The sequence below is a fragment of the Xyrauchen texanus genome, chromosome 19 (genome assembly GCF_025860055.1).
Source record: "Xyrauchen texanus isolate HMW12.3.18 chromosome 19, RBS_HiC_50CHRs, whole genome shotgun sequence".
In the NCBI taxonomy this organism is placed as follows: Eukaryota; Metazoa; Chordata; class Actinopteri; order Cypriniformes; family Catostomidae; genus Xyrauchen; species Xyrauchen texanus.
Window position 1 is genome coordinate 15,107,318 of NC_068294.1, and position 14,574 is coordinate 15,121,891.

At 36.1% G+C, this 14,574-nt stretch overlaps 1 protein-coding gene across 1 annotated transcript; it reads left to right on the plus strand.

Annotated features, from left to right (window-relative positions):
* The first annotated feature begins 62 nt into the window (after nucleotides 1-62).
* On the plus strand, nucleotides 63-14,555 carry elf2a (E74-like factor 2a (ets domain transcription factor)). The gene is made up of 9 exons (XM_052149636.1): nucleotides 63-353; nucleotides 2,742-2,875; nucleotides 3,071-3,266; nucleotides 6,279-6,371; nucleotides 9,205-9,315; nucleotides 9,610-9,693; nucleotides 9,773-9,965; nucleotides 10,095-10,382; nucleotides 12,083-14,555. The coding sequence occupies exons 2-9, from the start codon at nucleotides 2,801-2,803 to the stop codon at nucleotides 12,573-12,575; spliced, it is 1,533 nt and encodes a 510-aa protein (XP_052005596.1). The 5' UTR covers nucleotides 63-353; nucleotides 2,742-2,800; the 3' UTR covers nucleotides 12,576-14,555.
* Nucleotides 14,556-14,574: the final 19 nt, after the last annotated feature.

Sequence of the window (14,574 nt, forward strand, 5' to 3'; positions counted from 1 at the left end):
CAGCGCGCGCGAGCAACTTGACGGGCGTTGGTGACGTCACGAGCCGTTGCTGCGCAGTTTGTCAGTCAGATCCTGCTAACAGGAGGCCCGAAAGCAACTACGAAAAACATGACCTACTAAATCAACGCAGCCTGCTGAAAGCTAATATAATTTTGGTTGATTTGCATTTACTAAATAGACGTGTGCCTTACGCTTGCATGCGTGCACTTTTTTTTAGCGAGCATCTCGCGCAATTTGAGTATCTTTAGCGTCAGCCAATCAATCTATCATTAGCATGGTTAGCATGTAACCCAGTGACAGAGTGCACTAGATTGACCTGCGGCTCTCTAAACGACAGGAAATCACGACAAACGGTGAGAAATTTCACATTTTCCCATCTGTCCAAAATTTTAGATGGAAGTTAATTCATTTACACTTCATTAGAAGGTAGGTAGTTTGTTTTTAGTATAGCTGTTAATTCAGTTTGACGCGATCTAATACTTCGCGTTAGCATGTCATATAAAAAGTTCATCATTTGGTTTTTTTTCCCCTCTGCACGGTTCTGTTTGTATGTCAATAATAACAGATCACATATTACTTTTTCGTGTCAGTTTAGTGTCCGTGTTGATAAAGGGGAGCCAGAAGAGTAAAAACAAGCCGTAGACTGTGCAGGAAATTAAATGAAGACGTTTCCTCTTAGTCTTGTCTGGCCTCTTTTACAGTTTAACTTCGTATTGCTATCTGCAGTACATATGCGGTTCTCTTTGTTTGCCAGATGATCCATAGTGACTGGATATTTAAAGGGATATAAATAAAAATTATCTCATAATTTACTCATCCTCATGTCATCCCAGATGTGTATGACTTTCTTTCTTCTGCAGAACACGAACAAAGATTTTTAAAAGAATGTCTCAGCTCTGTAGGTCCATACAATGCAAGTGAATGGTGACCAGAAATCTGATTGCTTCAAAAAGCACATAAAGGCAGCATAAAAGTAACCCATACGCTTTAGTGTTTTAATCTATGTCTTCAAAACCAATATGATAGGTGAGAAACAGATCAATATTTATGTCCTTTACTATAAATCTCCACTTTCACTTTCTGAAAGTCACATTTGATGCCTGTTTAGTTTCACTTACACATCTGAAAGTGAAGATTTATAGTAAAAAAATAAGGACGTAAAGGAATATTCTGGGTTGAGTACAAGTTAATCAACAGCATTTATGGCATAATGATGATTACCACAAAGAGACATTTTGGCTCATCCCTCCTTTTCTTTAAAAAAAGCCCAAATCATAGTTACAAGTGAGGCACTTACAATGGAAGTGAATGAGGGCAATTTATGGAGGGTTTAAAGGCAGAAATGTGAAGCTTATAATTTTATAAATGCACTTACATAAATTTTTATAGTCATTTTATGGTTTGTTGACATTATATCGTCATGGTAACAAAATTGTAAAATTGGCTGTAACTTTACACAGAAAAGGTTTGTAAGTGATTTTATCACACTAAAATCTTGTTTACACACATATCCTTTATGTCTTGTGGCTAAACTTTTGAAAAGTGAGTATTTTAATGTTTACGGATTGGCCCCAATCGTTTCCATTGTAAGTGTCTCACTGGAATTTTTTTCTTTTCAAGAAAAGGAGGAACGAGTCAATTATTTTCTGTGGTAATCAACATTATGTCACAAATGCTGTCGATTGAGCTTAACTTGTATTGAACCTGGAACATTCCTTTAAAAATGTATCAGTTTCTCACCCTCACCTATTATATAGATACTGTAGACATGGTTTTTATCAATGAAGTCATATGGATTGATTTTATGCTGCATTTATGTGCTTTTTGGATCAAAATACTGGCCTCCATTCAATTGCTTCTAAAAATCTTTGTGTTCAGTTGAAGAAAGTATGTCATACACATCTGGGATGGCATGAGGGTAAGTAAATTATGAGAGAATTAAAAATTTTGGGTGAACTGTCCCATTAAGCAGCCATGTGCATAGTCAGGAAACCTTAAAGTTGATATTTTGTCTTTGTGTAAAATGAGGGTTTGCTGAAATTACCTAGGCCATTATAGTTATAAATTACCTTTTTTGTTTCTTCGAGTTGTTTAATTAAATAAAGTGTGAATGTTCCTGGGACAAAAAAAAATACAAAGTCAACATGGGCCATGGCACAACCCTTGGGGTTTTTGTTTGAAAAACTTGCACTAGTGCTGACATTTTCAGTGGCTGAGAACAGTTTTGCCTACAGGATACAGGCCTCTTCCGTTTTCTTGCTTTGTGTGTTTGCGATTTTGTTTGCTTGAAGGTCACATTACAGTTGGCATGGAAAAATTCTAAAAGTGTTAGAAAATCATTGGCTGATTTACAGAAGTAGTCATTCTGACTAGTGTCAGTTCAGTTCCATTGTTTAACAACAGCCTTGCCAAGATTTGGCTGTGTTCTCTTATATGTATTGGCATTATTTTGGTCATTGGCCACCCTCTCTTCAGATTGCAGAATTGACACCAAGCTAAAATATTGTTTTAAAAATATATTTAATTATTTAATAAATTCAGATGCTTAGTCATGTAGTAACATTCCATTAAGTTAACTAACAAACATTATGTTATATGTGCTGATTTTATGTTGTTTTTAAGTTTATTTACGTCCTCTTTAAAAGTTTGGGATGTTGAGGGTATGTTTATTAGTTATACATTTTTTTATGGATGTTTGTTTCTGAATAATGCATTTACAAATGCTTGCTTTCTCTTCTCAGTCGGTGACATCAGCAGGAACACAGTAAATAAGTGAGTGTTTGACACAGAGGAATGAGTCATGACCTCTGTGGTGATCGTAGATGGTGGAGGGAATATATTGGAGTACGTCACTGGAGATGATGAAATGCAGCAGGTGATATCCGCACTTGACACAAACACTCAATGATGGTAGAATTTAACTCCTTTAATAATTGTAACTCAAGGATAAACTAAAATCAGCATTAATTGGCATTATTTTGCACAAACCTACATCAACACAAGAGAGATCCGTAATTTCATGAAGAAACCCTGCGTCTTAAAGAAAGCCTTTTTTTGGTTTCATTGCCAGGAGGTGTGTCTTGATGGGGAGGAGCCTGTTGGAGAGAAGGAGTGTCCTGCAGTGATAGTGGAGCAGGTGAATAGTGCAGAATTGGAGCAGTGCTACGCTGCTCAGGTGTTAGTCTACGATGATCAGAATACCTACCTGGTACAGGATGTGGCCGAGGAACAAGTTGTCGAGACCGAGTTGCAAGACATGGCAGCAGGTGAGCAATAATTCCACATAGAGAAAAGAGAGTACCCTCTACAAAAGACAGACTATTGAACTGTCTTCATAACTACATGTATCAGTGCAATAAAACTTTAGTTATGGAAGACCAATCAGAATAGTCCTCTAATCTGAACATGTCAGCCTCTCTGCTCCATGTAAAACTGCTTTTACTAGTCTCCTGATATGACTGGAATTTTTTTTTTTCATTTTAAAAGTTTTTCAAAAGAACTCTTCATTTCTGTTGGGGGTGTTTTCACACCTAGTTCATTTGAGCACTTCAAGGTATCTCAGAGCAATATAACCTGTATATGTAAACAATCCAAATGATCTCAGACCCCCTAAAAGGACAAACAACCGAACTGAGTACGGTTAGTTTTTGGGTCCTTTTGTGTTTCAATTGATTTGTGCAATATGAAAGCAAAGACGTACCAGTCCGCTTTGCATTTTGTTATGACATAAGTACCTCGATGCTTACTATAGCTGCAAAACATAATTTACACATACTAAAAATGCTTGATTGAGATTATTTGATCTAACTGCGATTATTGTGTACTTCAAATTCCAATCTTATTTGACTGTCCAAACAAGGGAATTGTAAGCAAATATGATTACCGGCAGCACTCAGAGCAGCTTCTAAAAAGTCACGTGAAGATGAACCGCTTTGAAGCACTGTTATCCACTCACTGTTTGCGGAGGTTCACGCAAAACTCCCACAAAAATAAAAGCTAGGATTTTAATACTTAACTCAAAGAGCTCTGATTTCACTTTAATTTAACGGTCATGTAATGGCAAAATGTCTTGGTCAATGCGGGATCATACATGCAGTGTTAATGACTGAATGTGACAGTAAGTTCAAGTAACTAGTAATTTCAAAACCCCATTATAAAAACCCACAGGAAAATCCTGAGGGAACCCATGGTGAATTCTCTTCCAGTTTCGCCTGTGAATTTACATAACGGCTGATCAGCTCTGTATGGCAGTTAATCATCATTAATAGCAGTTATGTGTATGACATTGCATTGTCAGCCAAATTTCATAATCATGACAACTCCAGCTGCAATGGTGTTGTATCTTGTTGAATTATATGACTGATCTGATGTGTCTGAAAAACCATAAAAAAACATTGTTGAGTTCCAGTCATATGATGGTACTTTTAGATGAATGTCCTCCAAACACTAGCAAAAAAAAGTGCTTTTAGGTGTTGAACTCATGATTAACTTTGGAAAAACTCAAGCCAAGAACAAATGTGCTGTGACAAGTGATGGTAGCCTATTGTTTTTGTCAAGATTATTATCTTTTCCATTTTTCTTCACCAGCATGAATAGCTAAAGAGAGACATCTTGTGGCTTTTTTGTTATATTTATAAAACACTGAAGTGAGAATAACGTAGACAATTTGCTTCACAGAGTAGGTGTTGTTTGAATTAGAATTAGGATTGAGATTAAAAAAAAACAATCTTGAGCAAACAGAAAAGACGACTTTATACACTTGTAAATGTACAATATGTATGTATATACATACATTTTTCGATTATTATTTGTTCTCGAAAAATACGAAATGCAAAATTAACTACACAAAGTAGTGTTGACCTTTTCTGATTTAGACATTTTGCTGGGAAACGCAGAAGGAGCGTTTATAGATCGTTTATAACCGGAGACGGAGTTATATATATGTGGCGAAGATTATTTGTGATTTTATACAAGCTGGTTTGAGACTCAGTTGGACGAGGCAACCGAACACCATTAAGATTTTCTCTTCAAAGCTGGTAAACAATAAAGAAAAACCGTTATACATCACATAAGCGTACCACGTGATTTTGGGTAATAAGCGCTTTATTCATGAGATGTGATTGAAGGATCCAAAAGCGCTTGGTTGACAATCAGGAAGTAAGTGCCTGTCGTGAAGCAGTTACGCCAAGTTTAAGTAACATTCATTAATTTCTTGTAATTTTATTTTAGCGATTGGGTTATTTTGTGTTTGTAGAGTAATTGTATGCCATTGGAGTTGTTCATATTTCATTATGTTCATGTTATAATTAATTATGTCGGATCGATTGATGCTAGTGACAGACGGGAACCAGGAAGTGTGTTTGTTTTCTTTTTTGCATTTTAGCTGTCTGATGTATTGTTTATAACATGATTTGCAGTTTTATTGAGTTTTGTGGTGGAGTATTGCGAGTTTATGTTTTAATAACAGCAGTTTAATGTCTGTGCGATCTGATTGCCCGTTCAAATAAGCTAACGGTTCTGTTCTTTATTGATGTTATTATGGATCAACGTGTGTGGGTTATTTTTAAATAGATAACTGTTGGTATTAAAAACAGTTTGCTAGAACTACAAATCTGAAAATGCTGCTTTGTTTGTGTGAGACTACTTGAGACTTTCATTGAACGCGTTATGTTAGGTACCAACTAAATTCCAACTAAACGAACATTTCAGTTAATTTCCAATGTTGCCGGGAAGTGTTGAATAAAAGCATAATTCGATGGGAGCAATACATAAAATGTATTGTTTATTGTTCGTGCGGCTTCGAAGTTTGGTGCGGAAGTGTAGTTATAGGCGTTGTAGGTCGTTGAGTGACAGGGTAACTGACCAATCGTCGATCACCGTCGTTTCGAAAATTACAGTGTAGCCAATGAACACACCGACATGCAAATATTTTTTTCCCTTTACCGCCAATTTGATTAATGTACATGGCAAACTCAGGAAAAAAAACATTTATATACCATTGAATGCAAATAAAGACTACTTTTTACATTTTAATCAAAAGGTAGCTCAATTTTAATATTTTTTTTAAAGTTTCAACCCATAGTTCATAACATCTGTTTTGACTTTACAAACCTGAATGATAAAATAATAATTAAAAAAAAAAACAAATTGTAAAAAGATGTTGTATTTCAATATTGTTAAAAGGATGGTGTGCATTCCTTGTTCAGAAGTTTGTGTAATGTGTTTTTATCAGAATTGATATGGAAAAAAAATTACATTCCTGATTTTCTCTTTATTAGTGGAGGTCTCTGTAAATGATAAAACGATTGAAGCAGCAGAAGCTCTGCTGCATATGGATTCACCAGCCAGCCTGCAGGAGGATCGCAGTACAGGTGTGTGGTTACACACATACAAACATTGTGCATGCTTTTACAAATCTACTCACTTTGCAAAGTACACTATATACAGTCTTAACCTATAATTATGCTAGGTCAGTATTGTCTTCTCAATTTCAATTTCAATTTAAAAAGTACTTTATTGGCATGATTGTGTTTACATACAATATTGCCAAAGCATTAATACACAAAACAGATAATGAAAAGACAAATAATAATGATAAGATAGAATTAAAATAAGGTGCCATGTAATGAGTCAAATACAATAAAAACTATAATAACAATATACACTATACAATATAAAATAAAATATGCATTTAACAGGACATTATGAACATAAGAAAATAAAAGTACTGTGATTGAAGTACATTAAGGAAGTTTTTGGTTTCTGAGGAGGTGCAGCTCAAAAATGAATTTTGCTGCAACTGATGCATGATGGTCCTCCCCCAGTAACACCAGCATCTGATCAGTTTCTGCCAAACTGGAAAACTGTGGCATGAGGTTTGAGAGTCTGTGGAGGTATCTCTCTCTCAACTCTGTACATTTCTCACAGTGAAGGAGAAAGTGTGTCTCTGTCTCGACCTCACCCGTGTCACAGTGAGCACAGACTCGTTCTTCCTTTGGAAGCCATGTTTGTCTGCGTCTGCCTTTATGGCCAGACTGTGATGACTGAGTCTGTATTTGGTGAGGATCTGTCTCTGTTTTTGATCTCTTACGGTGTGCAGATATTCTGCCAGATTATATGTTCTGTTTAGGGCATTCCAATTTGCTTTGGTATTTTATTTGGTTCAAATATGAATTTTTGCTTTCTTTTCTGATTTGGTTTATTCTGATTTGGTTTTGTTCAGCAGTGCTGGTCTGAAACTTGTGTTTGTTAGTAGTTAGTGGGTTTGTGAGTTTCAGAGCTGACAAAGGGGACTGGCTTTAGGCTTCAGCTCTTGGGTTTTAAGGGCTTTATGTTGCAGTGTTAGGGGAACTTGAATTTAGGTGTCCAAAATTTGAGGGATAATTTTTCAATATGTATAATAAGGGGGTAGGGTTGTGCCGATGGATGATATCATCGTCCATCGTGATGACTGACCAACATCACGATGTAGAGCCACCATCGTGATGCCACGCCCCCTTTTGCGAGTCTTGCTAGTGTGACTCACTAATCCTAGTCTCTTCTATAGTTAACCTAAAAACTTTGCAGGGATTGCTCTGTAAATTAAATTGAGAATATAACTAATGCATATATGCAATTTTAAATACTGTAGTATATGCCAGAGACGTGACGTGTTAGTCTGTGAAAATACCGTGTCAGGCAGGCTACACAAATATTGATCTTGACATTGTTAGCTTCTTGTCTTTTTTTTACATGTCTTACACTGTACATTTAGATTAAAATATTTTATGTTGTGGGCTACAAGAAAATAGCCTTTATTAATTAATTATTAGTAGTTGTAGTGTCTCAGAAAATCTTGCTCATTGTCACATAGCTCTTGTACACTGAAGCGGCAGTTTAAGATAAACCCAGACCAGCGAACATCAAATAACTTTTGTCTGGTTAATACTTTTAAAGAAAAATTTCCTTGGCCATAAATCCATAATGTCAAATCAAATGAAAGAAACAAGGTGAATATGAATAACACACATTTATTAAAACATAGAAGAACTACAAATAAAGAACAACACTCAGACCGAAACTCGCATTAACATTTCACTTATAATTAGCAGCACAATAAATTCTGCACAGGCTACAAAATAAATTATGTTATTGAAATATTGTAAAGTGGTCATATGAACTACACAAATGAACGTTTAAAAAATAATATGCAAAATCGAATAGCTCCATAGCGGATGGCTGAAAAATGCGTAAAGAATTCTAATATCTTTCACCATAGACCATGTTTAAATTTCGATGTTTCTGGCCAGAAATACCAACATATTCACTTTATCTGGTTTTAATAAGCTGCGGATTGGAGTAACTACACTACCCGCTGTGCTGAAGACCAGCTCTGATGGAGTACTGGTAGCACATATGCACAGATATTTCCGTGCTAATCTTGCCATGAACGGAAACCTTTTGTCGTTCGTTTTCCACCAAGTCAGCGGGTCCTCTTCCCCATCAATGGCCATTTCCTGCAGGTACATGGTCATTTCTGCCTCGACCTTTTGCTCATCAGTGAGTAAAATAACGAAATTATAGTTTTTAAGTGGAAAATAGTATTTATGTAAAGAGATATATTAAATTAAAAAGTGCACAACTCTTCTTAAGTGAAAGCTAAAAAAAAAAAAATGATTCACGTGTCGTGCAACCTACTGATAAAGCGCCGTCAAGTCAGTAGTTGGGTTAGTAAAATAACGAAATTAGAATTTTTCATATAATTTTTGGAAATTATATAATCCCTGATGTTGACATGTTTTACTGTCAACATCGTCAACTGCCAATTTAGGGGACATCGCCCAACCCTATAATGGGGTATCTGCCTAGTTCGGCCCGGCATGCATTAGTAGGTGTTCTTCTCTGAACTCATAGAATGTTTCTATAGAATTCTGCCTGCAGGGATTCTATGGGGTGTTTGTCCCATCTCGAGTAATCTGCCAGACAGAGTGGACCCCAAACCTCACATCCGTACAGAGCAATAGGCATTATAATACTATCAAAGATCTTACACACACACACACTCTCTCTCTCTCTCTCTCTCTCTCTCTCTCTCTCTCTCTCTCTCTCTCTCTTTTATAGCTGCTATTAGCTAGTGACATTTGTGCAAATAGTAAACAATACTTTTACAGAGTTCACAAATCTTACAAAAAGTAAAAATAACAATAGGTAGCTATCTCTCAACAGAGGAGCTTTTATCTGAGATGGAGGTGGAAGTGAGATCTGAGGACATGGGGCCTGTTGACAAGGACATTGTTGTCCTGCAGGAGACAGAATTACTGAAAAAAAGAGAGGTGTGCCACACTTTTCTATTATCCCTTTAAGACATTGAACTACTAAAAGTTTGGACCGTTTTCTCTTTACAATTAATGTTTTAAATTGATCATGTGTTTAAAATGCAATTTCAACATTGATTTATTTTCTCATGTTAAATGTGGTTCAAATATGCTTGAATCTCCAGGGACAATTAAAAATAAAATATTTGTTGTACTGTCCAATCCACTGTGCATTTTAAGTGGAAGGGTCATCATACTTGGGAACCATGTGTAATCAGTTAGAAAAGAGTAATTTGCTTTGTGTGATGTTTCCCAGCAGGACGAAAACCCAGAACTCCACAAAATTGCTCTGATGGTTCACTGGATCTGGTCTATAGGAGGAAATCAAAAGAGAGCAAGGGTACATTTTCTGTTTATTATTGGTATGTCCAGTTCCTTTTATGCTGCCATAAATTTTAAATTCAAAACATGTCTTTCAGGCTCAACAACCTACCTATGGGAGTTCCTTTTGGATCTCCTACAGGATAAGGAAACCTGTCCAAAGTACATTAAGTGGACTCAGAAGGAGAAGGGTATATTCAAGCTTGTGGACTCTAAAGCAGTGTCTAAATTATGGGGAAGACATAAGAATAAACCTGACATGAACTATGAGACAATGGGGAGAGCACTCAGGTAATGTTTTGACTGTCTGTTGTTTCAGATATATTTAGTCAAAATCTTTTCTGTGAAGCATAATAACAATGACATCTGAGATTTCCATTTTCTCTGGAAAACATGCAATTGATATAATGATTTGTGTAGGTATTACTACCAGCGGGGCATTTTGGCAAAAGTGGAAGGCCAAAGACTTGTGTACCAGTTTAAGGAGATGCCCAAAGACATTGTTTTCATAGATGATGATGATATTGATGACAGCATTGATGAGGGAAAGAGAGAAACCCAAGCTGCAACCAATCGCAGCAGTCCAAAAGGGAAAGGGGTGGTGGTCTCTTCCTCTACTGCTTTACCTAAAATCATCAATCTAACCTCAGGACAAGATGCCTTCATGACCATGCAACAGTCACCAGCAAATATAACGACAGCCCCTGGGTATGATATAATGATGTCTATTGTTAAAGGTATACTCTGTAATTTTTGTTTTTACTGAGATGCATAGATGCAGAAACCTGCTAAATGATTTAGTTAACTCCATGTAAAAGAAAACTGCGTTTTAAAGCTAAATTAGACTGAAATCTTCAGCTCATGAGATTTGCTAAGATTTGCCAGGTTATTGGCATAGTTGATTGAGGTTTGTTTGTATGAAGAACTAAATATTCATAAGCAGAACTGTTCATTCTGACTTTACTTCTTATGTCTTTAAAATAGTCTGTACTTATGTTACTTACCGTACTTAGACTCTATATATTTTCTCCTATATTTCTGTGTTTTCTTTACAGTTCTTATTTTTTAATTATTAGTAAACTAGATACAGTATTGTGCAAAAGTTTTAGGCAATTGTGAAAAATGTTGCATAGTGAGGATTTCTTAAAAAATAATGCCATAAACTGTTTTTATTTATTAATTAACAACATACAAAGTCCAGTAAACATAAATAAAGCTAAATCAATATTTGGTGTGACCACCTTTTCCTTTAAAACAGCCCCAATTCTCCAAGGGACACCTGGATACAGTTTTTCTTGGTTGTTGGTAGATAAGATGTTTCAAGTGTCTTGGAGAATTCTCCACAGTTCTTCTATCTATTTCAGCTGTCTCAACTGCTTCTGTCTCTTCATGTAATCTCAGACTGACATGATGCTCTGTGGGGTCATGAAATCTGTTTCAGGGCTCCCTGTTCTTCTATTTTATTCTGTTTGCAAAAGGAATGTTTGGGAGTCTAACATTTAAATTTCCTATTGACACACTAAAGCTGAATACATAAATAACCATCTTAAAGGAATTGATCACCAAAAAATGTATTTTCTTATGATTTACTCACCCTTAAACCACGATGTGTGTCTTTCCTTCAGCAGAACTGAAATGAAGATTTATTTTATTAGCACATTTCATCCCTGTTTGTCCATACAATGAATTTGAATGGGTGCCATGACGCTGCTGGCTGTTTGACGGTTCAAAAGTCATATTTAGAGAGCATAAAATTAATGTACACAACTGCAGTCGATCAATGAATGTCTTCTGAACAAATCGATAGGTTTGTGTAACGGTAATTACGTTTTTAACTTCAAATCATTGCTGTTTGAAATTACCTTATTCTTGCGTGACATTCATTCCCCTGTTGTAAACAAAGCATGCGCTTCTGACTTCTCACGTGAACGTGTCATTGTGATTACATCATGCAACAGTTTCGTGATGGGCCGACTGGTAGCAGATCGTTTTGCTTCAGAAGACATTCATTGATCGACTGGAGTTGTGTGGATTATTTTATACTGCCTAAATATGACTTTGGACATCAAACAGACTGCAGGTTAATGGTACCTGTTTCCTTGCATTGTATGGACAAAAATAGCTGAAATGTGCTTCTAAAAACCTTCACTTTGATTCTGCATATGAAGGAAAGACATACACATATGGGATATCTCATTTTTGGGTGAACTAATTCTTTAAGACAAATGTTGTTGTGTAACATCTCATGTGCCTTTTTCCAAAGTACTGTATATCTCAGAAAACCCTACCCCTAAATGACATGTCAAAACAAACTGTGATTGATGTCTTTAAATGTCAGCCATTCTGCTTTCTTACTCCAATCAAAATAGAAAAAACACTCACTGCCTTTTTCATAATTTCTTTTCTAGGACTGTGAGGCTGGCTATGCAGGTCCCCTTTCTCATGACAACACCACAGGGTCAGAAAATCTCCACAGTAACTGTCAACTCACCCAACAACTCAATCACTGGGGGTAACAGTACTGGCAAAGTGCTGCTCCAGGCTGTGCCAACGCTTGTGCCAGCTCAGGGGCAAAGTGGTGAGAGATTCACCCTGCAGCTTATCACCCTTCCTACTGTGCCTGGCAAAGCCGGCACGCCCATCACTCTGAGCACGCTCTCTCCGGTCACTGTGCCAACCAGCAACACACAAATTCTAAAGCTCACTGTCCCGTCCAACTTCACAGCACCCGCGACCACAACACAAGTGACTGTGGTGCCAAACGTACAGCCAGCGACGTCTTTACGGGACGTGAATATTATAAAGGTGGAATCTCCTGAAGTTTCTGTGTCTCAGACAGTTGACAGTTCTGCCGAGATTACAGAAAGCACACAGATGAACCCCACAACAACACAGAGCTAAGTGAACATCAAATTCACAAAAATACATACAGGAACCAACATATGCGCTTGTGATGGGAATAGAGTATCTTATGTGAGATGGATGAAACCATAGACACTTGTTCACAACCCAACACTATAAACATCATGCATATCCTCTAGCCTGGATTAGACATGGGAAGACCTTTTCTTTTTTTGCTTTTGTTCTATTAATCTATTCAAATCTAGCTTTGTTATAGCAGACCATCAGTGCTGTGATACTGCATTATGGAACTTCACTTGGTGCTAAAGATGAGAGAAAGTCACAAAGTGATTTAGCTGGGATGCTCTTTTCCCCTGCTCATCTGGAGGTTTAAAGAATCTGCATAGACATACCATTTTGGTAGTCAATAAAATAAAACAAGCAGCCTTAGGTCATCTTTTTGCTCATTATGTAAAGAAATGTATTATTTTTTGTGTGTATATATATATATACGCACACACACCAGGAAGTTTTTTTTCTACATTTCAATGGAAACTGTTTTCCAAAAGACATTTTCTCTTTCTTGTCATTTAAGTTTTAAATAATCGTCTTTTTGTGCATTTACCACCATGTTTTCTGTATCACACATCTACTGCTTTGTACTTTGCTGATTACTTTTTCTTCCATGTGTACAAAAAGGGAAGGAATGTCTGAAAAACGGTATATTGAATATTCAATATATGAAAGATATTTTGTTTTATTTTCACCCTAAAATGTATCCAAGTAGATTTAAATTTGACAAGAATTATGTTAACAAATGCTTTTAATGAGCTTTTGCTTTTGTTTTATATTTGTATGTGCTTGTTAATTGGTCCTCTTAAATGACTCTTCTTAAATGTTAAAGTAATAGTTTGCCCAAAAATTATAATTCTCTCATTTACTCACCCTTATGCCATCTCTGAATCAGTTGACTTTAGATATTTGAATAAAGATATGTGAATATGTCCAGATGATTCAATTCAATGGGGTCCAACACTTCCAAGCTCCAAAAAGCAAATGAAGATATTCCATGTGACTTCAGTGGTTTAATCCATCTTCTGAAGTGATCCAATCGGTTTTGGGTGAGAAATGGACAAAATTTAACTTCACTATAAATTTAGCCATTTGCAATCTTTTTGGCAATCGTAATTTCAAGCCAATTATAGTCACATATTTCCAATAAAATATTTTTGTGTTCCATGGAAGAAAGGCATAGGAGTTTGAGATGATGTGAGGGTGAGCAAATGATCAAAGAATTATCATTAATTCTAGAAGACCAAAGTAAGGACTGGTATCAGTGTGTCCATAGTTACGTTTAGTTTGACCTTTGGTAATAGTGATATATCAGTTCCGAGTTTGAAACTAATTTGCACCAAAAGTTAGTACATCTCTGAACATTAACTGCCCAAAGTAATATAGTCTAATGTTGGATGTACTACTAAGAGACCTTAGAATCGGTGACGCATATATACAAGGATTGCCGGAGAGCTCTGTTAGAAAGTATGATAACTTTGAAAATCAAATCCTCGCTTCATATTTCCGCAGTCTAATTGGCTCGCGAGGACTGAGACAGAATAGATTGGATTTGTAGGATCAGCACACCCTCTTAGAGATAAAAACAAGACTGAACATTTTTAAAGTCAGAATTGATCATAAACTATTTCCAAACCAGTCAACATTTGTGTGATATCTTACGAAACTAAAGAAAATGTCCATATTTAACCCCAAATTAATAGAAAGAAAAATGACACTCACAAAAATGAAATCACAATTTTTTTCAGTGATGATTCTCATTAATGCAACAGCAATTTTTTTTTTACCATATTAAAAAAAGATGCCATTGTACAAGGATTTTTCTAAATTAATATCAGCAAGAATAAAAGGCAGTACCAAAAGAGTATTACTGTGATGTATAAATACTTCAAAATTTAAATATATTTTTTCACACTGTGGTAATGAGAATATCATAATACCAATCTTTTCTTAATGTGGTGGGAATTGGGATAAAATGTGTGTTATT

Bases quoted from the DNA above. Each gene is read 5' to 3' on its own strand.
- elf2a (XM_052149636.1), top strand. From the start codon at position 2,801: ATGACCTCTGTGGTGATCGTAGATGGTGGAGGGAATATATTGGAGTAC. The intron at 9,316-9,609 runs GCCACACTTTTC...GATGTTTCCCAG, and splicing joins ACTGAAAAAAAGAGAGGTGT to CAGGACGAAAACCCAGAACT. The intron at 9,966-10,094 runs GTAATGTTTTGA...TGATTTGTGTAG, and splicing joins ACAATGGGGAGAGCACTCAG to GTATTACTACCAGCGGGGCA.